The sequence below is a fragment of the Antechinus flavipes genome, chromosome 4 (genome assembly GCF_016432865.1).
Source record: "Antechinus flavipes isolate AdamAnt ecotype Samford, QLD, Australia chromosome 4, AdamAnt_v2, whole genome shotgun sequence".
NCBI classification, from domain to species: domain Eukaryota; kingdom Metazoa; phylum Chordata; class Mammalia; order Dasyuromorphia; family Dasyuridae; genus Antechinus; species Antechinus flavipes.
In genome coordinates this window covers 186486452-186510282 of record NC_067401.1, presented here as the reverse complement: position 1 = coordinate 186510282, position 23831 = coordinate 186486452, and the positions used below count along the sequence as shown (strand labels likewise).

At 40.3% G+C, this 23831-nt stretch overlaps 2 protein-coding genes across 2 annotated transcripts; both read right to left on the bottom strand.

Annotated features, from left to right (window-relative positions):
- Window positions 1-295: 295 nt before the first annotated feature.
- On the bottom strand, window positions 296-16147 carry CLDN15 (claudin 15). Its single transcript, XM_051995949.1, has 5 exons — window positions 15569-16147; window positions 12374-12538; window positions 1343-1424; window positions 1009-1122; window positions 296-901 (listed from the first exon to the last, which is right to left on the bottom strand). Exons 1-5 carry the CDS (start codon window positions 15783-15785, stop codon window positions 775-777), a joined length of 705 nt encoding a protein of 234 aa, XP_051851909.1. The 5' UTR covers window positions 15786-16147; the 3' UTR covers window positions 296-774.
- A 1897-nt stretch (window positions 16148-18044) lies between these two features.
- On the bottom strand, window positions 18045-21698 carry FIS1 (fission, mitochondrial 1). The gene is made up of 5 exons (XM_051995947.1): window positions 21514-21698; window positions 20491-20623; window positions 19282-19358; window positions 18755-18860; window positions 18045-18448 (listed from the first exon to the last, which is right to left on the bottom strand). Exons 1-5 carry the CDS (start codon window positions 21556-21558, stop codon window positions 18351-18353), a joined length of 459 nt encoding a protein of 152 aa, XP_051851907.1. The 5' UTR covers window positions 21559-21698; the 3' UTR covers window positions 18045-18350.
- Between the last annotated feature and the right edge of the window lie 2133 nt (window positions 21699-23831).

Here is a 23831-nt window from a genome sequence, read left to right as displayed (position 1 = left end):
GGAATAGTTACTTGCCAAAGGAGGAATATGAACTCATTTTCTGATTATACATCCATTATCTCTCTCCTTTTTCTCACATTCTCCCCGTCACACACACACACACACACACACACACACACACACACGCCTTATGCTACCACAATTTACCTATAGATATGCACATCTATATGCATATCCACCATATAGATCTGTATATATTTGCCTCCCCACTCATGCTCTCTCCTCCCATCTTCATATGCTGCCCTGTTCTCCACCCACCACAACCCACTTCCCATGAATCCCTTTGTTTCACCACTATGGTTGCAATATGAACTTTTATTTATACAAAATTCACATACTCAGTGGTCCCCCCCATCCTGTATCTCCAAAAGTCTAGTCAATGAAGGAGGCAATATTGAGAAAACTGTCCAACCAGACATTTCTGTAGGGGACGGAATATGACATTTGAGGTGAAGCCTGGCGGCAAAGTAAAGGTAGGGTTTAGATATATGGTGGAATGCTTGGAGTTTGCTTAGAATTGAAGTGGAGCAGAAGCGATGGGATGAGGTCTGACTTGGAGAGCTCATATCCCTTTTCTTTCTTTTTTTTTCCCCCCTGAGGCAGTTGGGGTTAAGTGACTTGTCCAGGGTCACACAGCGAGAAAGTGTTAAGTGTCTGAGGTCACATTGGAACTCAGGTCCTCCTGACTTCAGGGCTGGTGCTCACACCCCTTTTCTTGTTCCCTCCACGATGGTTCAACAGAAGACAGCAGAATTTACTACCTCCTAAGTCTCTCTATACGTAGGCATTTTTTCCGTATTTGCTGAAGCTTGCTTCACTGTTACCTGAATCCCCTGGGGCCAAACGAGAAGCATGGCCCAGGGAGGGTAGTACAGACAGGGGAGCCTTGTAGCGTTTGTCACTGCAAGCAGGTTAGAGACAAGAGTCAGATGATGAGGTCCCTTCTTCCCTTCCTCCAAAGTTCCCTGTATCTCCTCCCTCTCTCTCCTGCCTCCTCCCCAGGCTCACCTGTTCGAAGTCCTCTCTGGTGGGCAGCAGCAGTGGCTACAGAGGCAGATACCCCCAAGGATGCAGAGTAGGGAGGCACTCCAGCCTAGATACAAGGCAGGACCCAGTTCATACCTGGGAGCAGCACAGAGATGGAATGGTGAATAGATAAAGAGTTTTGGGGCCACTGCTGAACAGGGGAACTGAAAGGGACAAGGGTCTTACCAATATGTGGGAAGGGTTCAGACTGAGGTGGGCAACTGAGAATTGAAAAGTATAATAGGACTGTGAAACTTTGTTACTGGCTATGAAATCTGGGGGCAAATAGAATGCTAGAAGGAGTTCCTATACTTACTTGGCTCCAGAATGCAAGGGGTCAAAGAATTCTCGGGTGATGTTAGAGGCATACCAGGAGATGGTCACCATCCCACAAATACCTAAGAGAGGAAAGATAGAAGGGAAGGAGATTTATACTGAACCTTTTCAAGACTCACTCCTCCACTCAATATCCATAGGCTCCCATACTGTGTAGGAAAGAGAACAAGGAAGAAAGGAACTAAGCCATGGTAAAAGAGACAAGCCCTAAAGAGAACCTATGTTCTCAGAGGAAGGAGAGAGGATAGATGGTCCAATACAAAGTGGACCCATGGATCTTAAAAACACTTTCGTCTGCCAGAATCCTATACAAAAACTGTCATTATTCACATTGAGTAAATTCCCTCAGCCAAAGATTTAAGGCCCTCCACAATTTGACTCCAGTCTTATTTGTTCATCATGTTCATCATGAATCTAAGTCAAACTGATTTTATTATTTCCTTGACTATGCCTTATATATTCCCACTTTCTCCCCAGTTTTTCTCCCAGGTTCAAATTTTCCCTGTCCTTCCAAGCCAAAGTACATGAAACTTTCCTGGAATATTCAATCCAAAATGTTTTCTCCCCTCTATAAGCTGCTAAAGCATATTCTGCATTGTACTGTTAAGTATCTTTTCTTTTTTCTTTTTTCATAACATACATAACATACATTTTCATACATAAACCACTGTCATACATTGTCATACAGGGACAGGCATATGTGCCAGGCTTTGTCCTAATGCTGCAGATTCAATACAAAAGTGAAGTAAGCCCTGCCCTCAAAGAGGTTATATTCTTAATTTTTTTTTTATTTTAAACTTCATTACCAAATAAAATGGGCATTTCCAAGTACAAATTAATGAAGATAACAAAATAAATTCTTTTAAGAAAAAAGTGTGCCTTGATTTTTCTTTTTCTTTTTTTTTTGCTGAGGCAATTGAGGTTAAGTGACTTACCCAGGGTCACATAGGTTAAATGTCTGAGGCCAGATTTGAACTCAGGTCCTCCTGACTTCAGGGCTGATGCTCTATCTACTGCACCACTTACCTATCCCTACAGACTGATTTTTCTGCACAACATGACAAATATGAAAATATGTTTAAAAGGATTACACATATTTAACCTATATCAGATTGCTTGCTGTCTTGGGGAGGGAAAAGGTAAAAAAGGAAGGGAGAAAAAAATGGAACTCAAAATCTTACAAAAATGAATATTGAAAACCATCTTGTAATTGGAAAAATAATATGCCATTAAAATATATTTTTTTAAGAATTATATGTGGCCAAACTTCAGAATTTTCTGACTAAAGAAAAAATTTTACAAGCAGCCAGGAAAAAACAGTTCAAATACTGAGGTGCCATAATAAGGGTCACACAAGATCTGGCTGCCTCAACATTAAAGGATCGAAGGGCCTGGAATCAGATATTCCGAAAGGCAAAAGAACTTGGAATGCAGCCAAGAATAAACTACCCAGCCAAGCTGAGTATTTTTTTCCACGGAAGAAGATGGACATTTAGTGAAACAGAGGAATTCCATCTGTTTCTAAGGAAAAAACCAGACTTAAACAAAAAATTTGATCTCCAACAACAGGAATCAAGAGAAGTAGAAAAAGGAGAAACTAGACAACATAGTAAAGTAAGAGAATACAGTTCAACCCAACTCCTCCTACAACTACTTCAACAAAGATGAGAAATTGAAGGATACACTGCAAGACTCAAGTGTTTCATTCAAGTCCTCTATCTTCAGAGTCGATGTTCTTTTCACTTGCCATTGTGCTTCCCATGGTCAGGCACACTGTAACATGCCTCCAAATCCTATATTTGGGGTGACCAAATAAATGTCTCCTCCCCAACCCACTCACAAAAAAAAGGAGATAGAGCACAGGACCTGGAGTCAAGAAGAACTGAATTCAAATCTAGCCTCACATCCTGCCTAGCCCTGGACAAGTCATTTTACCTCTGACAAAGTGGATCCACTGGATCCACTAGGGAAGATCTCTGCCAAGAAAAGGCCAAATGGGGACAACAAGGGCTGGACAAGGCTGTCACAACTGAGCAACAACCAGAGAGAAGTTTTCCTGATGCCAGGACCAGCCTTCTAGCCACTGTGCCACCCAAAATGCCCTTATTAATATGCCTATTAGCAACCTTTGTGTTATATATGTTTATTTTAATATGTGCCTATTAACACTTTTATCTTATATATTATGTGTTAATTTTAATATGTGCCTATTAACAATCTTTGTGTTATATGTTATATATTAATTTTAATGTGTGCCTATTAACAATTTTGTATTATCTTAATTTTTAACATATGCCTATTAAAAATTTTTGTTTTATAAAAAAAAAAAAGAATTATACATCTGAAGCACTCCATATATCTTATCTGAAAACTTACTGGTCAATCTGATATGTTCCTTTGACTGAATACAGACACGTAGAGGAGACTGAGACATTTCTTTTTCTGATTTTGAGAAATGTACCTTTTTGCCCTCCCTTCTCCAATTGGAAATCAGATTGCAATCTATCTTGGTTTACATCCTGTTAATAGTAAAAATCTGTCTCTCCCTATATTCAGGATCCAGTGCAAATCTGAAGAAGCCTGTTTCTGACTTGTTATACAGTTGGCATGCATTGCTTAATAAAGCAATATGCTCACAATCTCAAATCTTTTGTTTATTTCAGGTTCTACCCATCATAGTCCCTATCTCTGTTTCCCTATTTCACATTACACATTAAATACTTTAAATTTTCTTTTCTATTCTCAGTCCTCTCAATTTATCTCTACCCTTTCAGCTGAGGATCTTGGATCTTACTTTAATTAGAAAAATTTCACCATGAATTCTTTAAGCTAAAAACCACTTGATTAATAGCCTTCTCTCCTCATTTCTCCCAGTGTCTTTCTCCTTTTGCCAAATCTTCTATTGCCAGTCAAGTAGCATTTATTGTTTGCTTTGTGCCAGGCACTGTGCTAAGCTCTAGGGATACAAAGAAAGGCAAAAGCCTCTCATGGAGCTCTAATGAGGGAATCAAAATGTAAATAACTATGTATAAACAAAATATATACAGAATAAATTAGGGGTAGCTTCAGAAAGAGTAAGAAAAACTAGGAAAAACTTCTTATAAAAGACTTTAACTGAAACTTGAAAGAAGCCATTCACAAGACAGTGTCAGTAGCAAAGAAGCTAGTGTGTCATTGCAACATAGAGTACATGGAAGGGAGTAAGATATAAGAAAATCAGAAGTATAGGAAGGGAACAAGTTATTAAGGACTTTAAAAGCCAAATAGAGAGTTTTATATTTGATCTTGAAAGTGATGAGGAATCACTGAAGTTTACTGAACAGGAAGGTAACATGGTCACATCTCAGTGTTAGGAAGATCAATTTGACAGCATGAGTGGAAGGTAGATTAGAATTGGGAAACTGGAAGCAGGGAGACCAATCAGAAAGCTATTGCTATAGTGTGGGCATAAAGCCATGAGGATGTGAACTAAAGTTGATGGAGTGTCAGAGGAGAGAATGGATATATATGAGAGATATAACAAAGGCAGATTTGACAGTGATGGCTATGATGTTGGTTATGAGCTCATCCCCTCCCATATTATCCAGCATATTTACCCATTCAAATATTTCCTCCTCTCTAATCACACAACTCTATCAACCTTAATCAGTCAAAAATTTATTAAGAATCTACTATGTGCCAGGAACTGTACTAAGCATTGGGATGCAGAAATTGGCAAAAGACAGTCCCTACTATCAAAGAAGATCATAAATTAAGGAAAGAAAAAACCAAACACATATGTACAAACAAATTATAAGATAAATAGGAAATAATTAAAAGAAGAAAGGCAGTAGAATTGAGAGGATTTAAGGAAAACCTTTCCTGTAAAAAATGGGATTTTAGATGGGACTTAAAAGAAATCAGGGAAGTCAGTAGGCAGAAATGAGGGGAAAAAGCATTCCAGGCATGGGGATCAGTCAGAAAAAATGTCTAGGGATATACTGCAACATATCTAACAAATATAGGATTGCTTGCCATCTAGGGGAGGGGGTGGAGGGAGGAAGGGGAAAAAAATCGGAATAAAAGTGAGTATAAGGGATAATATTGTAAAAAAAAATTACCCTGGCATGGATTCTGTCAATATAAAGTTATTATTAAATAAAATAAAATAAATGCCTAGGGCTGAGAGATAGTGTCTTGTTCTTGGAAGAGCAAGGAGACCAGTGTCATTGGATCAAAAAATATGGCGCAGAGAGTAAGGTATGAGAAAACTGGAAAGACAGGAAGGAGTTAGGATATGAACACTACTGAAAATCAAAGAAAGGATTTTGTATTTGATTCTGGATTTTGTTTTTAATACTGGGTTCCTTCCCTAATGCCTTCAAATATGCCCAAATGTTCTCCATTCTTGAAAAATAAAATTCATTAGAAATACTATTTCCTCAAGCTATCATCATATATCTCTCCTCTTTTTCCACCAAAAGCTTAGAAGAATCCATCTCTACCTTTATTGCCTCCATTTTCTTTTCATTCATTCATTCTTTAATCCTTTTACTATATCATTCAGCTGAAACTACTGTCTCTATAATTATCACTTCTTTTAATTGACAAATCTGATGGTTTTTTTCCCCAATTTTCATTCTTATTGATCTTTCTGCTGCATCTGATCCTTTTGAGAACTTTTATCTCCTGGATACTCTTGATTCTGTAGGTTTTTGTGAGATTTCTTTATAGTTCTCTTCCTACCTGTATGATTGATCTTTCTGTTTCCTTTGCTGGTTTGTCATTCATCTGACAACTTTGGATATTCTTCAAGGCTCTGACCTGGTCCCTTCTCTTTCTATATTCTCACTAACTTTCATTAGGTCCCATGGGTTTAATTATCATCTCTATGCAGATGACTCAAAGAGTTATATATATCTAGCACCAGTCTTTCCACTAAGTTTAAAGTCTCACATTACCAACTATTAGACATTTCAAACTGGATGTCACAACCATCTCAATCTCAACATGTGAAAAACTGAACTCATAATCTTTTTCCCTCAAGGCTATGCCCCTCTTCTAAACTTCCCTACTTCTGGCAAAGGTACCACCAGCCTTCCCATTTCCCAGGTCATAACCTTGGTGCTATACTTTAACTCCTCAGTCTCCCTCATCCACATAGCCAATCAGTTTTCAAATCATGCCATTTTAATCTTTGCAATATCCCTACTCACAAAGCCACCACCTTAGTTCGTGCTCTCATCACTTCTCCCCAATGGCCTCTTACTGAATTTCACTCTTTCTCACTCCAGTCCACCTTCCATGCACTTGCCAAATTAATTTTTCTTAAGTGCAGATCCAACTATATCATTCAATAAACTCCACAGCTTCCCTATTGCCTATAGGAGAAAACAAAAATGTCTTTGACTTTTGTAACTTCTAACAATCTGGCCCCAACTTGTCTTTCAAGACTCGTTGTACATTACTCCCTTTCCCTAAGGCTGCAAGCCAGCCAAACTAGGCTTATTATTGCTATTCTTCACATATGATACTCTATCTTCCATTCTTCTAATCTCTTCTGGGTTTTTGTCACATGCTTTTTCCTGATTCTCCTCCTTACTTGACCACTCCTTCTTAGTCTCTTTTGCTTTTTTTCATCACCCACATCACATCCACAAGACCAAGGAATCTTCTCAAATCTACATCTCCTTTCATGCCTAAGCCTCCTCAGTTGCTTTTGCCCTGTTAAGAGACCTAGGGTCTGGTCCTGGTACCACTCTTTCCTCCAGTGGTTTCAACTAGATCCCAGTCCATTAAAATTCCACCAGGATTTCTCCAGGCCAATCCTTGTCATTGAACTACTGTTACCCATTGAACTGTTGCTGAACTATTCTATATTTGATGCCATAGGTTTCACTTTCTTTAAGTGAAAGATTCCTTTCACTTTTCTGTTGCTATTCTCGATATTTTATAGTGTTTGGCACTTAGCATACACTTAATAAATGCTTTTCCATTTTATTTATATTGGTCAGCCTCTATTCCTGGAATTCACTCATTACTTATGGCTACCTATAGAATCCCTCTTCTCCTTTCAATTGTCACCTTCTGCATGAAGCTCTTCTTGATCTCTCTAACTGCTAGTGTCCACCCTCCCTCTCTAATTTCTAAGTATTTGTATTTGTTCTCTTTACACTTATTCCATATACATATACACACATACACACTTCTTGCTACCCCTATTAAAATATAAGTTTCTTGAGAGAAGAAATTGTTCCATTCTTGATATTCCTATCCCCAAAGCATAGTAAGTACCTGGAATATAGTAGGTACTTAATAAGAGCTCGCTGATAGATATATACTTTGTAAACCTTAAAACTACACATCAGAGACTTGGCTGAGTATTGATTGGACAAAACAGAATCCTGTTGAGCAAAGAAGTGGCTAAGCTTATCTGCATTGCCCAGAAAGTTAAATTGAGGAACTTTGCAGTTCTCTGGCTTTTAAGCAAGTTGGAATTGCTTGTCCAACAATAGTGGAACACTTTCCTATTATGAATAGGTGTGAGCTTTATCAATTCAAGAACATAAGAGTAGCTTTATCTAGAAAAAAGAGCTATATATTATAGTAACTACTAAGGTCCTTTGTGTAACATATACATAAACTCATTTTATGGGACCATAATAAAGGAGAAATCTTTGCTGATCTCCTACTATTTCTTAAAATTTTAAAGAATTTTAAGAATTTCTTTAAAAGTAATATATATTCATTTATGTATTATTATCTCCCTGAAGAATGTAAATTACTTCAGGATAGTACTGTTCTTTTTTTTCCCCTCTTTCTGTAGTCCTACTGTATTCCAAGCAGCATATATCTAATCATCTTCCAAGTCATGTTTTTTCTACCTATGAAATTCAATTCCTTTTGTTCAGATGTTCAGGTTTTCTTTATGTCATTCAATTCAACAAATATTTACTAAGGATCTACTGAGTAAAAGGCACTATATTAGGCACTAGGGAATACAAAAACAAAAACAAAACCGTTCCCTTTCTCAAAGAGTCTAAGTTCTCCTGATAAAATATAATATGTATGCAGATAAATATAAAGTAATTTTTAGAAGGAAAGTGCTGGTGATAGGATGTGGGTGGGATCAATAAGGACATCTTATGAGAGATGGCAGTTGAGCTATAGTCATGTAGGGAAGACTGTCTCTTTAGGGCTCCTTTCATAAAGAGCTCTTAATGATGGGGGAGGAAAGGGAGGATGGGAGAAAAAAATGTTTTTTATATAAAATAGAGATTTATATTGATCATCAAATAATATGGAATTTTCTAGTAAGTCTAATAAGGACTGTCATATATAATATATGAAGAAAGATAGCTTTCAAATGAGATTTGAGCAGTTTGGGAGAGAAAATGTTATGTACTATAGATCCAAGGACTCAGATCACTTTGTTAACAATGTGGTATAATGCCCTCCTTGTGTGAGAACAGTTTAATGTCAAACAAGAAGTTTTTATGTACTAAGTAGTCGAAAAAAGTGTGAAGAAACATAGTTTTAAGGACATCAAGGAGGCAAATTGCCTTGTTGGAGATTTGGAGTTGGGGCAAGATGGGTATACTCCCTAATTTGCTTATGTATGTTTTATGTATGAGCCACTAAGAAAATGAGATATCATTTAAACTAAGAAAATGAGAACTGAAGTTTAAAGCAGTTGGAGGCCGAGTTTTGATTTTTTAAAAGATTTAATTTAATAGGGGAAACTAAGGGAGTTAGGATTTTTTAAGCAAAAAGTGAGTCTGCAAGAATCAGAAGGTTCTTATTTAAGCTATTCAAGACACTCAAAATTTCTAAGGGGGAAAAGGAACTAGAGAAGTAAAATTACCACAAGAGGGCAGAAAAGCTAGAGCTAGAGAGGTGAAAATTTTCACAGTAACACGGTAATAAAGTAGCGTGTTCTCTACTGCCACTTCTGGTTTAAGAAAGAAAAGTAGAGGGGGTTTTGAAGGTTATGAAAAATTTTAGTGGATCAAAAATTGTATTAAAAGAATGCCTCTGAAATATGACTGTGAACTCTTTTCTGATTGGACAATGCAGCATCTAGGTAAGTGGATAACTGATAGGGACCAATCTGTATAGCCAGCCCAAAGATAGGGAGCCTGATAATCTTGGCAGTAGTCTGGTTTAGAAAGAACTAGTATTCATATTACAAGAGTTAACCCTACCTAAATGCCCTTTTAAGAATGACGGTTAATTGTGAGAGCTTATAAAATCTAAGTTCAAGTAGACAGAAATATGTGTATTGTAGTTTATTACTTATGTAATTGCTTTAATAAATTAGTATTTATTGTGAATGGTTGGCTATGAAGATAAACACAAATGGGAGGGAAGATGGGCTCTCTTGAGAGAGTCGTTAAGTCATGAGAAAGGGGAAACATGTTTCTTCTCAACAAGGTTATTCTGGGACCCTGAGAGGGTCTGTGGACTATTTTTGGGAACTGAGACCTGCTACTATGGAGAGCAGGTTCAAAGACTGAGGAAAAACCCAGAGAGAAAGAGCATGTTTCATACACCTAGAAGGGATATATAAAGCCCCTGGTGTGACATGGTAGGAGGGTTTATATTCCACCGTGCCTGTGGAACTCAATGTAACACACTTATCTCATTATATTGTAGGGACATTGAAATAGATTATATGTACATTATAGCTGATACACAAAAAACCTGCAAAGGTGGGAGATAGAATTCACATACAATGAACAGCTAGGAGGTCAGTCTGACGAGGACAGAGTAGGAGAGGTATACTGAAGCCAGATTGTGGAGGGCTTTAGATGTGAGGTTGAGAAGTGTATACTTTATCTTAGGGAAAATAAGGAGTCTTTATAATTTTTGACAAATGTAATATCCTAAAATACAAGATGTATGTATATATATATATATATATATGAATATCAATTTGACAGGTGTATGGAAAATGGATTAAAGGGGAGAGACTGGAAACAGTAGGCCAGATAATAGGTGATAAAGGCATTAATTAAGGTTGATGCTATGTGAGCTGAGAAAACTGGGCAATGTGAAAGATGTTGTGGAACTAGGATTGACAAGCCTTGGCAATAAACTGGATATAGGGATTGAAGAAGAGGTAAAACAGGTAAGGTTGGCTTTAAAATTGTGTATTGGGTATCTGTAAAAAGATGGTGATGTGCTCAACAGAAACAGAAAAGGTTTGAAAGAAGAATAATTTAAATGGAAAAGAAAAGAGTTCTGTTTTGGATAGATTAAATTCAAAATGATCTACAGATCATTCATTTGGAAATACCAATAGACAATTGGTTATTTGGGACTGGACAGAGTTCAGAAGAGAGATTAGAGCTGGATGTAGAGAGAGATCTAGGAACTGTCAGTTTAAAGGTGATAAATGTCCACATAAGAGCTAATGAAATCACCAAGAGGGAGAAAGAAGGTCCAAAGAGATGTCTACTAAATGGAGTTATAACAGAAGCCAAAGATGAAGGTTATTTAATAGCCTCCCAACTAGTTCACAAGTTTTTAACTTAACCTATAAGAACTTTCTTTAAAAGAAAAAGTGAATAAGTGTTTCAATATAATTGGTTTCTTTTGTAATTCTATGTATCTTATTTTATGCATTCAAAAATGCATAGGAGTCTGTAGGTTTTACCAGATGACCAAAGAAGTCAAGACATTAAAAAGCATCCTTGCTTAGTACATCTCTCACTCACAAAGCTAGCTCCCAAAATGATTTTCCTAATAACTCAATATTGTCATTCCTAATCTAACATTAGAGATCCACAAATACATGGTTCCAATCTTTTTGTCCCACCTGATTTCACATACTTTCTTACATGTATTTACCCTGGACTTCAACTACTCTGAATACTTGCAGTTCCTTCATCTCACATACCATTCAACCATCTGTGCTGGTTCTAAATTGATAGAATTTGGGTATTTGACTAAGTTTTGACTTCTGCTCCTAAAGAACTAACTGACTTCTAGAGATCAAGCCCAGATGGAATCATTCTACTCAAAGTGAGATGTCCAGATTGATAATCAGGTAAGAGCAAATTCACACAGCCATGCTTCAGATGGAATCCAACTGTCCACTGCAGCCTTTTTCTTGCTATTCACTCTGCTCAGAACATCCTCCACTCTATCCCCAGTAATTAAATCAATACAACCATTGTTTCCAGATGTCAATCAACTGCCCTGTTTTACAGCTCCACTCTCAGTCCTTGTAACTTTCCAGACCAAAATACCCTTCTCTGTCCATTACTCCCTTATTTTTGTTGTCTCCCCCATTAGTATATAAACTCCTCTAGGGAAGGGACTTTCTCATTTTTATATTTCTATCTCAGCACTTAACATTTGATGCTTAATAAGCAAGTTAATAATTATTTTTCATTCATCACTCATCCCTGAAATACACCCTCACTTTTTTCATTCTGAAATGTTTCCCATATTTCATGACCCATTTTAAATACTACTTCTTTCCAAAAATCTTTCATTATACCTCAGCCAAAAATATTTTTCCATCTGAACCCCAATAGCACTTTTCCTTACATTTTGTTTTTATGTATTTCAAATGTTCTCTCCCTCCTCAAATTTTCTTGGCATGCTTTTTCTGTATTTCATTTACTCGATCATGTTCATTACATCCACCTGTATGCATGTTGTACCTCATTGCACCTCCTTTCCCTCTTCACTCTAGTCTAAATTAGTTTTTATCTTTGTATTCTCTATGCCTTACACAAAGTAGGGACTTAATAAATTGAGATTTCTCATTACATTTATCTGTGTACATATTTTATTTTCAATACTAGATTGAATTCCTCTAAATTCCTCTGAAAGCAGGGAGTATGTCCTACTAATATTTCATATTTCTCCTCAACACCTAGAATAAGGCAGTTGATATGGAAGATAAAAGTAGTGGCAGTAATACTACTTGGTAGATCTACAAGATAAAGAGGCCAAACCCAGTCAGGTTCCTTCAGCATGTCCAAGGTTTCCTCTATGCTAATCGTACCCCTTTTCTTACCAGCCAGTATGTCCAGGGCTCCTGCAGTAGCAGCTAGCTTGGCCTTGCCTTCAGGAGTCAGAGACCCAACCTGTGTACAGCGCAGGCCAACAATGCCTAGAAAGAGGCCCAGGAAGCCCAAAAGGATGGCGGTGATCATGAGTGCCCGGCAAGCCTGGATGGTTCCTGGGGGGAGAGGAGTAAAGCAAAGGTCATAATGGTCAGCTCCATGCCTCTATGTCCCATTCCCATCCTCTCAAAGAAGTCCTTTCTTGCCTTCCTTAGGTCCCTGTTGCAATTTTAGCTGTTGCAGGACTTGTAGAGCATTGGAAATATAATGTTTTCCTATCCTGGGCCCAGCTTCTCAGCTGGAACCCCCACTTTCTCTGAGTTCCCTATAATAGTCCTTTCCTTCTTTACAATGGTTTGTTCCACTAGCTTTGACCTCAGGATTCAGGCAAACCCCCATCTCACTTTGAAGTGTGATGTTTGTCCTATGGAAGAGGGGAGGGCCAACAGCAGTATCCTAGGACTGGGGTTAGTATTATTCCTTTACTAAACTAAAACATCATCGTTTCAGGAACTGACCACAAGCACTACCTATTCCTTTATATTCTCTCTTTTCTCTCAACAATTGCCAGATATTGTTAAGGACCTTGCCCCCCTCTCCTGGGGTGGGGCAGAGCTGCTGAAGGGAGGTAAGAGAATGGCTTACAGCCAGGAAAGAAACTACAGACGTGGGGGGTGAAGGAGGGGGAGGGCAAGGAAAGGTGAAGGGAAGGACAAAGTACTCTAGGAGTACCCACTCCCATTTCAAGTTCTTTGCTTCCCTCCTAAGTGTCAGTTCCTTTTATATGATTGCTCTCCATTCCTATCTCCACCTTCTCATGAAATCCCCTCCCCTTTGTCCTTAACTCCAGATCCTCAAAATTCTGGTGCTGAGGGGGGAGAAAATAATTTCAGACCCATAACTATCTGGTATGGAAGGCCCTTAAAAGACTGTCTCCCATCAAATTCCTTTATTTTTACAAAAGAGGGAGTTGCAACCCAGAAAACGGAATGGATTTATCCCAGATTTCACAAGTTAGATAACAGTCTATGTCAATAACAATTGCAGTATGGAGAGGGGATAACAACCAGGAAGGGCTTCCCACCTCAGGAGATGAACAGTTTCTTTCTCCCCATTATCCCTAGACTGTAGGAGGTGAAATGTGGTCACACTCCTGCCAGAAAAACCTAAACCCTCTCAGCCCTCAAAGGTAGAGATGGTCTTCAGGATTATGATAAAACTAGCATCCTTTCTAAAAAACATTATTATAGGAAATAGAATCATAGTCAACTTGGTTTGGAAATCAGGGAAACAATTTTAGGCCTTGCTCAACCAGTGTGTCCCTTCCAGCTCTGATGATCTGTAATTCTAAGGTCCCAGGAGGTTAAAAGACAGCTTCCAAAAGGGATGATGGAGACAAAGAATTGTGCTTTTATCATTTTATTTCTATTCAGGTAAATGACCTGAGAAACAATCTTCCATGAGGAGAGTAATCTCCCATAAGATCACTGGAGAGAATCTGAAATGTTAGGGTGGGGTGAATTTGGCTGAAGCTCTTGAGATGCTCAGAAGCTGCAATAAAACCCTCCCTAGGAGTCTGGAAAATGCATTGAGACTTCTCCTGTTCTCAAATCCTTGGAAGCTGCATCAGCTTCACTGGTAGGTAGTGGAAGAATGGAAAGAGCAAGTCAAGCCAACTAAAGCTGAAATACGGTCTCGGCTATTTATTATTTGTGTGACCTTGGGCACCATCTCAGACCTATTTTCTCTTCAGTAAAATAAGGGATTTGGATTAGATATCTCTAAAGTTCCTCCCAACTCTAAACCTATAATTCTATTGTCAATATCTTCTCCTCTTCATCTTAGACAACAGCAGAGATGTCTCAAACACACAGCTTCTTGTACTTGGCAACATTCCTGAGTATGGCCAAAAACAAATGAAAATGTACTTGGGAAGTATCTAAATAAATACATAAAAATACAAGAAAACACAGATAATGTTAATAAGCAGCCTACAGAGATCCTTATGTTGGGTGGCCCACATTTCTATTTGAGCTCAAAACCACTGAAGTGTGAGGTCTTGGAGGGAAAGTTCCTGGGTAACAGAAGGTAAGGTATGGTGCCAGGAGTAAACTCCCATCCTAGGAAAGAAGTTGGTTTTGGAATCTAATGTGAAGCTTGAGAAAGAGAAAGGGAGGACTTGAGACTTAGGGCTCTGGTGACACTATTATATGTGAGAAACTAAAGGCCACAGAGTACATTTTATTGTAGAGGGGAACTGTAAAGAAACTACATTCTTAACTCATTTCCCATCTGGGAAAACTATTTTAGGAGTTTTAAGAAAAGTAGTCACAGCGGCCTGTAGTAAGCCTGGGAAACTGCCACAGAATCTTGAGAGATTCTTCTGATTGTCTGTGGACATACAATGAGAATCACTCCCAAACCACTGAGGAGAAGGTCATTCCCTCTAAATACAGTATGAAGTTACAGAACCAAAGGATATCAGAGCTTGAAGGTTTTTATGAGAGCATCTATTCCAACTCTTTCAGATAACTATCATGAATCTTCAAGGTTGTAGAGTAGCAGATACCATTCAAGGTACTATTATTCCCCATCCCAAGTGTAGTGAGAGTCATAGCAGGTTATGTAGTATGCCTATCCTAGACACAAGGCTTCTCATTAGTAATTTCTGGCAACAGTCCCTGCCCCCAAGGCACAGTAAAGGACTATATAAATCAAGATAAAATGTGAGACTTGAGATGCCTCTTCCCACTCCCCAACTGTACAACATAAAGATCAAAACTTGAAAAGACTTTAAAGCAAAGAACAGTGTCAGAGCTCTTAGAGATTCAGTTACTCTTCCCATATTTTACAAGAGTAGGGAGGTTGAACAGAAAAAGCTGGATGAGGCATACAAAATCATCCAATGTCCTTCCACCTACATCAAGCCTCCTGTAACATAATGCTTTTCCCCTAGCAGACCACTCTAGGAACATAGATTCCAAGTTGAAAAGAACATTAGAGATCATCTAATGCTAAATCTTATATAATAATTATCTCAAGGTTACCCAAGTAGTAACAGAAATGGAATTCCTCTCCCTTCTGGGACTCCTTCTTTTCTATCTAAGTATCCCTTCCCGCCTTTTCCCCCAAACCCAAAATTGTACCAGAAAGGGCAAGCATGGAGGGAAACTCCCAGCAGTTGTAGACACCAGTGGAGTCTGTGGCGCAGCTGTACCAGAGGTTCTCAAAGATGGTCGATGTTGTAATGACATTGCCATGGACAGAAGACACACGCCAATAGCTGTTGGGAAGTGTCACTCCGAGCATCAGCAGCCCCAGCACACCCAGGAAGAATCCAAATGTCTCTACAGCAACTGACATGATGGGAAGATGGAAGTCTAGGGGGACCTAAAAGGCAGAGAGACTAGTGTCTGAGCCTCTGCATGCCCCAAAGGGTAGAACCCCAAGAGAGCAAATTGAACCTACAAGCCAGGAACCTAGGTGAGGGGATGAGGAAGGGGCAGGAAGGAGGAGCTCTCTTTTAATCTGACTAGGGTTCTCTCTCTCTTCACGCCAGGTTTTTCAGTGTCTCTTCTGTTCTCTTTTGGGGGCTCTTCTCTTTGCCAAGTTTCTGTCTCTCTCTTTAGATCTGTCTCTGACTCTTTGCTCTCCAGTTAGTTCCAGGACGGAGCACAGAGAGCTCTATAGCTGCTGACAACAGAGATGAGATGGAATGAACAGGCCAAAAGTCCACCCTCTCTTCTCCTCCCCCACCCCACTCCACCCCAGGTCCGCCTAGAGATCCCCACCCCCTCCTACTCTCAGGAGAAGGAATCGACCAGAGTTAACGGAAATGCCCAGGAAGATGCCCCATGGGAGGGGAGGGGCCAGTGTGGGGGAGGTAGAGGGAGGTGTGTGTCTGAATAGGCTCAACTTTCATGTTGGGAGGAGGGGGGAATAGGGAGACTTAGAGAAAGGGGAGATAGAGGCAGATTTAAAATCTAGCCCTAAGTTTCTTTTCTTACACCCACTCCTGTTCCCCTATTCTTATCTTTCCCTTCCTAAGACTCTTTAATTTTAAGTCAGGGACAATGAAAAGAGCAGGGAAGTGCTAAAGAAGGTATAGAAAAGGCCTGTCCTGGCACAGTCACAGTGAAGGGTCTTAAGACTCCCTTGTTGCCTCTAGGTGACAAGAAGCACAATCCAAGCCATTCCAGAGCTTAGAAGATAAGTTGTTTGGGTCCTCACTGAAGGAATGGTATTAGAGACTGGAAACATATTGCTACTGTACTTGAAACCCAAGCTCCATCCACGACTTCCCTCTCCCTGCTCCCTCTCTAGAAAGCTCAGCTTTTTTTGGAATGCTGATTGACCTTTGACTTTTGGTGAAACTTGATCCTGAAACAAGGGGCACTTAAGGAGGGAGGGGGATAGGTCAAAGGACCAGAATGTGATCCTGATGGTTAATCTCCTTTAATGAGCCCAGAGTTCTTAGGATTTGTCAACAGTTGTAGTAATGAAGACAAATTGGAAATTAAAAGCTACTACCCTATCCTTTTGATAGTGGGGAATCCTGCTTCTCAGGACCTGCCTCCTCCCTTACTGCCTAAGGATTCAGATTTTTAGGATCAAGGACCAGTTTCCTAACACATAGCAGGCAGCCCCAGGCAGGGAGAGCTGGGAGAACAACATTCTTACTCTCTACCCTCTGTTAAAAAAAGCAGGTAATGTTCTATTCCCCCACATGCTAGGTCCTGGTCTGGAGACCCCCAAAGATTCTTTGACAAGACCACATGCTATCAGACTAAGCAGGAATTAGTTAAAACTTTAGGGGTCTGTTCCACCCCACCTTGTACCTCTCATTCATCATCACAAGGTATCTGCTCCACCCCCCTTCTCTCCTCCCTGTACCTTCCCTTTAAGTCCCTGCCCTAGATTGGTGTAGGCTTTGGAACGAGAAGTATGTGATGAAGCAAACAACCCCACGCTGGGCTTGGCACCAGAGATGTGAGATGGTGAAGACCAGGGTAATAACTGTGCTGGAATAGGAGAAAACTGGAGTCTGCATCTTCTAATCTGAAACCTGGTAATCAAGGATCTGAGATCCTGAGTCTTTTCTTAATATCTGTTTTCATGCCCTGAGTACCTCAGTTTCTCTTTGTACTCAAGAGGAGGTACTTGGAAGAAGCAGAAAGACAAAAGGAGGGGAAGGGTGGGTACTATAAAGGAAGCTAAAAGGAGGAAACTCATAGCAACCAGTCCCCACCCACTGCCGCCCCCTTTCACCAAATTGGTATGGAAAACTACACATCCTACAACTGCAGCTGAGTGGGTCAGAGGGCAACAGTACACTTAAGATTTAACTTTACTTACTTCAGCTCTTTCCCATTATATCCCTAGTTTCTGTCCTTCCTCATACTTAAGAGATCTGAGCCACGACTTTTGGGTGCTACCACTGTTCAGTATTATAGAGAAAGGGAGTTGAGAGATGGGCCTCTAAGTCCATTAGTAGTTTCTGGGCAAAAAGAGATAGAAGACCAAAAATAGCACAGAGAAATGCTAGATAATAACACCATCTCTGTTTGCCACTCTATTCCCCTCTCTCCCCCAATAAGACCCACCTTATTCAAGACACAGAAGTCTCAGTCCAGAACCTTCAGTTTTATTTACATTCTACCAAAGCACAAAATCCCAGGGAAGGACAAGTCTTGGGAAAGAAATTGAAGGGCATACAGTTATCAGGAGGAAATTGGGAAGGGGATGAAGATGGGGAAGGAGGGTAGAAGAGAAAGAAAGGTACAAAGAAACAAGGTCCTTCCCTCTTCCCCCCTCTTTAAACATCCTCAGTATCAGCATCTCCAGGGCTCCAATTGGCTGCTTCATCTCTGAGGGGGGTTGGAGGGGCAGGTCAGAGGTATGTCCCGAGGTTGGCAGCAGTAGAGCAGCTCAAGACTTAGACTTGGCCACAGCAAGTCCAATTAGCCCAGCGAGCCCAGCCACACCCAGAGCCATGCCTCCCACGATGGCCATGCCTACTAGCCCATCTGGAGAGAAGAAAACAGTATGAGAACTTGAATGAGAAACCTGATTTTCCAAATCCTCTTCCCTCGGGTAAACCTCCTGGTACTGCCTCCTCAAATGTTTCCACAGGAAATAAGAGGGATAAAAGAATGGGGCTTAAGGGTAGAAAAACTTCTGAGGAGAGGGAGGGGTCAAGGCTAAAAGAAAAATGCTAACCAAAGGGAAGGGGTGGCTAGGGTTAGCTAGAGAAGATATATTGGGAAGGATAGGGAGTTCAGAGAGAGCTGGAAGGTGAGGAGTATATGAGGCAGAATAGGAGGAAGACTCACCTTTCTTCATAGCCTTATCAATAAGGCATTCTAGCTCCTTGGCCTGGTTGTTCTGAGGCTCAGTCTGCAGCAATCCTCTCACATACTTCAGAGCCTTTTCATATTCCTGTATGTACCAGGTAGATATTTACAAAAAGAGTACCCACTATTCTTCCCTTCTCCCTCTCTTCCAGGACCAAGGACCATATTCCCCCAAACCCATGTCCACCATCGGCCCACCTAATGCAAAGTAGTTCATAAACAACACCAGCTAAGTGGGGGAGATAAGATAGGAGAGATAATAACCTGATACTTGAGACTGCACCTCAGCACCCTGACCTCACTCCACTCCCCATGCCCTCAGCACCTGTTCCTATCTTTCCCTTATCCTCTCTTATAGTTTCCTGACTCACAATACTACCTCCACCTTGATACCAGCAGTCCTTCCTGCCTATTCAAGTACTATTCTGAATTAAGAATGCAATAATTCAGAATACAGCACATTGAATCCAAGGAGGAAAGTAAGACACTGAGGCTGCATCTCTTACCTTGAGACGGTAATTCCCCACAGCCAAGTAGAAAACATAATCTCGTTGTTCCTCTTTGTTTCCTTTAGGTAGCAGTTCTGGGGAAGAGAAGGGGAGGAAACCACATCTAGGCTGAAATGCCTTCTGTGACCCTGGGAAAGTCAGCGTCCTAGTCTGGGTTCTCAATAACCCTACCTAACCCAAACCAGCCAAGGACGGCATTAACACGATATGTGCTATTTCAAAGTGCATTGGCAACTGAACCAGGAAGTATTAGTTTCATAGTCAACTCATTAATCTGTTTGAGGAAAAGTCAAGGCACAGATAATACTATAATAAAATAGTTTCTCACACACATCATTTCTACTTGGTTTTGGCCAAGATAATTTGCAGTTCCGTCTGCCCTTTCAAATACCAGTACAAAAGTTGCTTCCATGAAGCCTTCCTTAATTAACTCTACCAGAGTTTAATGCTTTTTTATTCTCTACCATCTTAATGATTTGTAGAGTGATTTTACCCTGCATGTGCTAACAACACTTGTTGTAGTTTTGCTATGGAGTCTTTAAAATTTCTATATGTTATCCTGTCACAAAACTAAGTTGTGGAGAACCATCCTACTGTCTTAAAAAAACAAAAACAAAAACAAAACCCTAAAATTTATTAATGTAAATTGCTTATTTACAGCACCAAAAAATCTTACTTTCATATATACAAGGTTTTTTTTACAAGCTAATTTTTCTAGTACAGTTGGTGTATATGAATTATTCTACCAAACTCCAGAAAAATTTGAAGCCAGTTTCTAAACCAATAGAAGACTGACTCATTTATCAATGAGAGACTAGGATTCTGTGTACAAAAATTCCAAGTTGAGAAACATTCCCACAGGTAAATTTGTTACATTGCCTCCAGCCACCAATTAAAAAAAAACTTCAGCTAGAGAAAATATTTTAAAAGAATACATTTAGCAACCAAGGACAAGGGTAGTACTGAATAAAGTGTTGAAAGAAACCTGCCTGGGATTGTCTTGGGAAAACTCACATATGTAGAACTGAAAGCTGATTGCGTTATAGAATCTTGTGTTAAGAATAAGACCTCTAAGACAAGAGGATGAGTCAAAGAGTGGAGACCAATGGCAGAAGAGAGGGATAAAGGGTTTTAATTGTCAGTAAAGACTTCTGGGAAGGAGAGAGGAACTAAGGAACTGGGGAACTGGGGAACTAGGCACCTCACCCTCCAGCAGCCCGATGCCCTTTCGGATGTCATCATTGTATTTGCTTCGCACCAAACACCAGGCATACTCAAACTGAGTGCTGTGAGACACGGAGCCCCCTGCCTGCTCTGTCTGGAACTTCTTCTCGAATTTCTGCCGCCAGAGAGAAGAATGATTCAGAACAAGCAGCAGAAAAACAACATCAGTACTAGGACACCCTTCTCTCCTTTTCTTTCATCACTACTATTTCCTAATTTTACAGATTCCCACCTCTCTCCACTTCCCCAAGAGTTTTATTCTGAGCCTATACTTCCTTCAACTAACCAAGGCATCCAAGATTCCAGTCCTTAATTTGTCTCCAATTGTAATGGCTCCTGAATTCACTAATACTATCTCTCACAAATACCCTTAAGAAAGGTACTCTCAGTTACCTGCAGATATGAGGTGTAGAGGCCACCTGGTCGCTACTCCAGGCGCCATCCCCAAAACTGACCCCACAAAGCAAGGACTGGACCCTTCAGTTTCTACCTGAGATGCAGAGCGCATGATCGTCCTTCCTCCTCCTCCCCCACTTTTCCACTACCCTTGACAAGATTCAAGACTGGGCATTCATAGTACATCCCTACCCTATCCACAACTTTCAGGGCCCAGGTTCCCTCGAGGACCCAAGCGATCATTACCCCCTCCCTAATTCTTCTTAAGAGCCAGGTAGACATTTCCGCCCTAAATTCCTCTCAAGAACCTAGGTATCCACCTCTGCTCCTAATTCTTCTCCCGCACTCAGGTGTTCATCTTCTCCCAGGCTCCTTCAAACCCTAGAACAACATTCTGAGGGTGCTGAAGACGAAAAACTACAATCCCCACCAAATCTAGAGCAAAAAGGCACACATCCAGAACGAGATGGTCCCCGAGGGTTTCTGGGAATTGTAGTTCTATCGTGTCTTCAGATAAGCGAGGAGGTAGATAGGCCCAACCCAGTCTTTCAGCCCTTAGAGACACGCGCCTCCGGATTCTTCTTGCCCTCTCCCAAAGCAGAGGCTCACCACTAAATCGTCAACGGCCACCAGCTCGCTCAGCACGGCCTCCATAGCCACCAATTACCCTGCGTATTTCTCAAACCCAAGTCACCAGAACCTTCACCATCTCTAATGCCTCCTAAGAAGGATAGGAAGTCAATTCCGGGTATATAACCAATCACTGAGTACAACTTAACGCCAATTTCCCGCCTCCAACGCAACGAGAAACATTAATAGCCAAATTTCATCTCACTCCGGAAGCTGGGCGGGGTTAAAAGGACGCATCAGCAATGCGCAGACTCACAGCACGTCTGGACCAGCTTGGGCCATGCCCGAACTTTAAAACGATATTGGAATATGGCGTAGCACAACCTGGAAGTATATGTAGCCTGACGGTTTCCTATCTAAATCTAACCTCACCCCACCGCACCCCCCACCTCCGGGCTACTCTAGGACAGCAGTTCTCCTCTCGATGATAGGTCTGGTGGACTTTAGCCTTTGGAGGCGTGTGGAGAAAGGTTGGATGGTAAAGTAAGGCTAGCGTGAAAAAGAAAACAGAGGTTCTTTTCCAGCAATTTCATTTGAGAGACAAGGAAACTAAAGACTAAAGAGAATAGATTTCCCTGTGACTGTTACATGAATTAGTAGGAGAACTGGGATTAAAACCTGCCTCATCCCAATTCAGAATACCGTTGGTCTCAGCTTGGCTTTCTCGAAATTGGGCAATGTAGGACATAGAATCATGTATATATAAATGTATGTAATATTTCTATGCCATAAACATTTTTACACTCTTTTAAAAATTGTTATTGATTCTCCCCTTACCTTGTAACAAAGTTACAAGCAAAACAGAAACAGTAACAGTGCCCTCTATATGCATTACACAGTATATGCTACATTCCTTATCCATAGTCTTTCACCTCTTCCCATAGAAGGAAACTTCATCATGGGTTCTTTGGAATTAACATTGGTCAGTTTATAGTGTTGTTTCCATTTTTTTTTTTTAAGAATACAACTATTAGAATTGTGCATCCATTCATATTATTAAAATTATAATTAAGTATTCCTGCCCAGTGGAAAGTAAGTAATATATTGTAATAATTTGACTACTCTAGATGCCTGCCTCGTTGCTCTGAGTTTTGTGGGGATTGTAATTTTTCATTTTCAGAATTTTGTCATAGAGTTTGAGGGAGCCTAGAAGATGAATGCCTGAGTGTGAAGACAAATTAAGAGCAGAGGTGGATACCTAAACTCTTGAGAGGAATTTAGGGTGGAGATGGATACCTGGCATTTAAGAGGAATTAGGGGGAGGGAGGTAAAATGATCGCTTGAGTCCCCGAAGGAAATGGAAAAGGAGAGAGATTTCCCCCTGAGGAGAAAGGGAAATGGGAGCCCTGAGAGTTTTGGAGAGGATGGGGATGTACTTTGCCCAGCTTTAAGGGAAATTCCTTATTCATACTTGGTTGTTGTCCTTTGTTCTGGAAGATGACTAAAATGACATCACTTATATTAGAGACAAGCTAGTGTATCTGATTGTGGCTGATCAGACCAAGACAAGACCAGAAAGCTCTGCCACAGAGTGGACATAGTCATTATGAACATTTGAGATAGATTCTCTAACTCATTTCTTCTTCTGAGCTAATTCAATTATGCTTTGCTCATAGAGCACAGCATCTTTTCTGATGAGGGCCCACCATGCTGGGTGGTCCTGTGCCAGTGTCTCCCATTGTCATAAAATCAATTCTAAAGTTTTTTTGTTTGTTTTGTTTTTTGCTGAGGCAATTAGGGTTAAGTCACTTGCCCAGGGTCACACAGCTAGGAAGTGTTAACTGTCTGAGAACAGATTTGAACTCATGTCTTCCTGATTTTAGGTCTGGTGCTCTATCAACTGCACCACATAGTTGCCCCAATTCTATAGTGTTGTGATATGGGAGTCACCTGCCAGTGCTGCTGGAGGTCTAACTCAGACCTGTGGAATGGATCATATCATGATGATGATACAAGGAGACTGAGAAGCATTGCTGTTCTCTAACCTCTCTTCTCTCCTCTTCCCTCTTGCCTCCAATTTATTTCATTCTCAATCCACAAGGAACATCTGTGAAGGATGCTTTGCAACTCCTTCAAGTTTATGATTCACAGTTGTGGAGAACTGACCTGCCCCTTCACCTAGGCATGGTCCTTAACACTAAAGTTGTTAAGAGACATCTTGAGAGTGTCCTTTTATCACTTTTTCTGACCACCTTGTGACCACTTGCCCTATGTGAATTCCCCATAAAAGTTTTCTTTGGCAAACAGACATTTGGCATTTGAACAATGTGGTCAGCCCAATGGAGTTATGCTCCCTA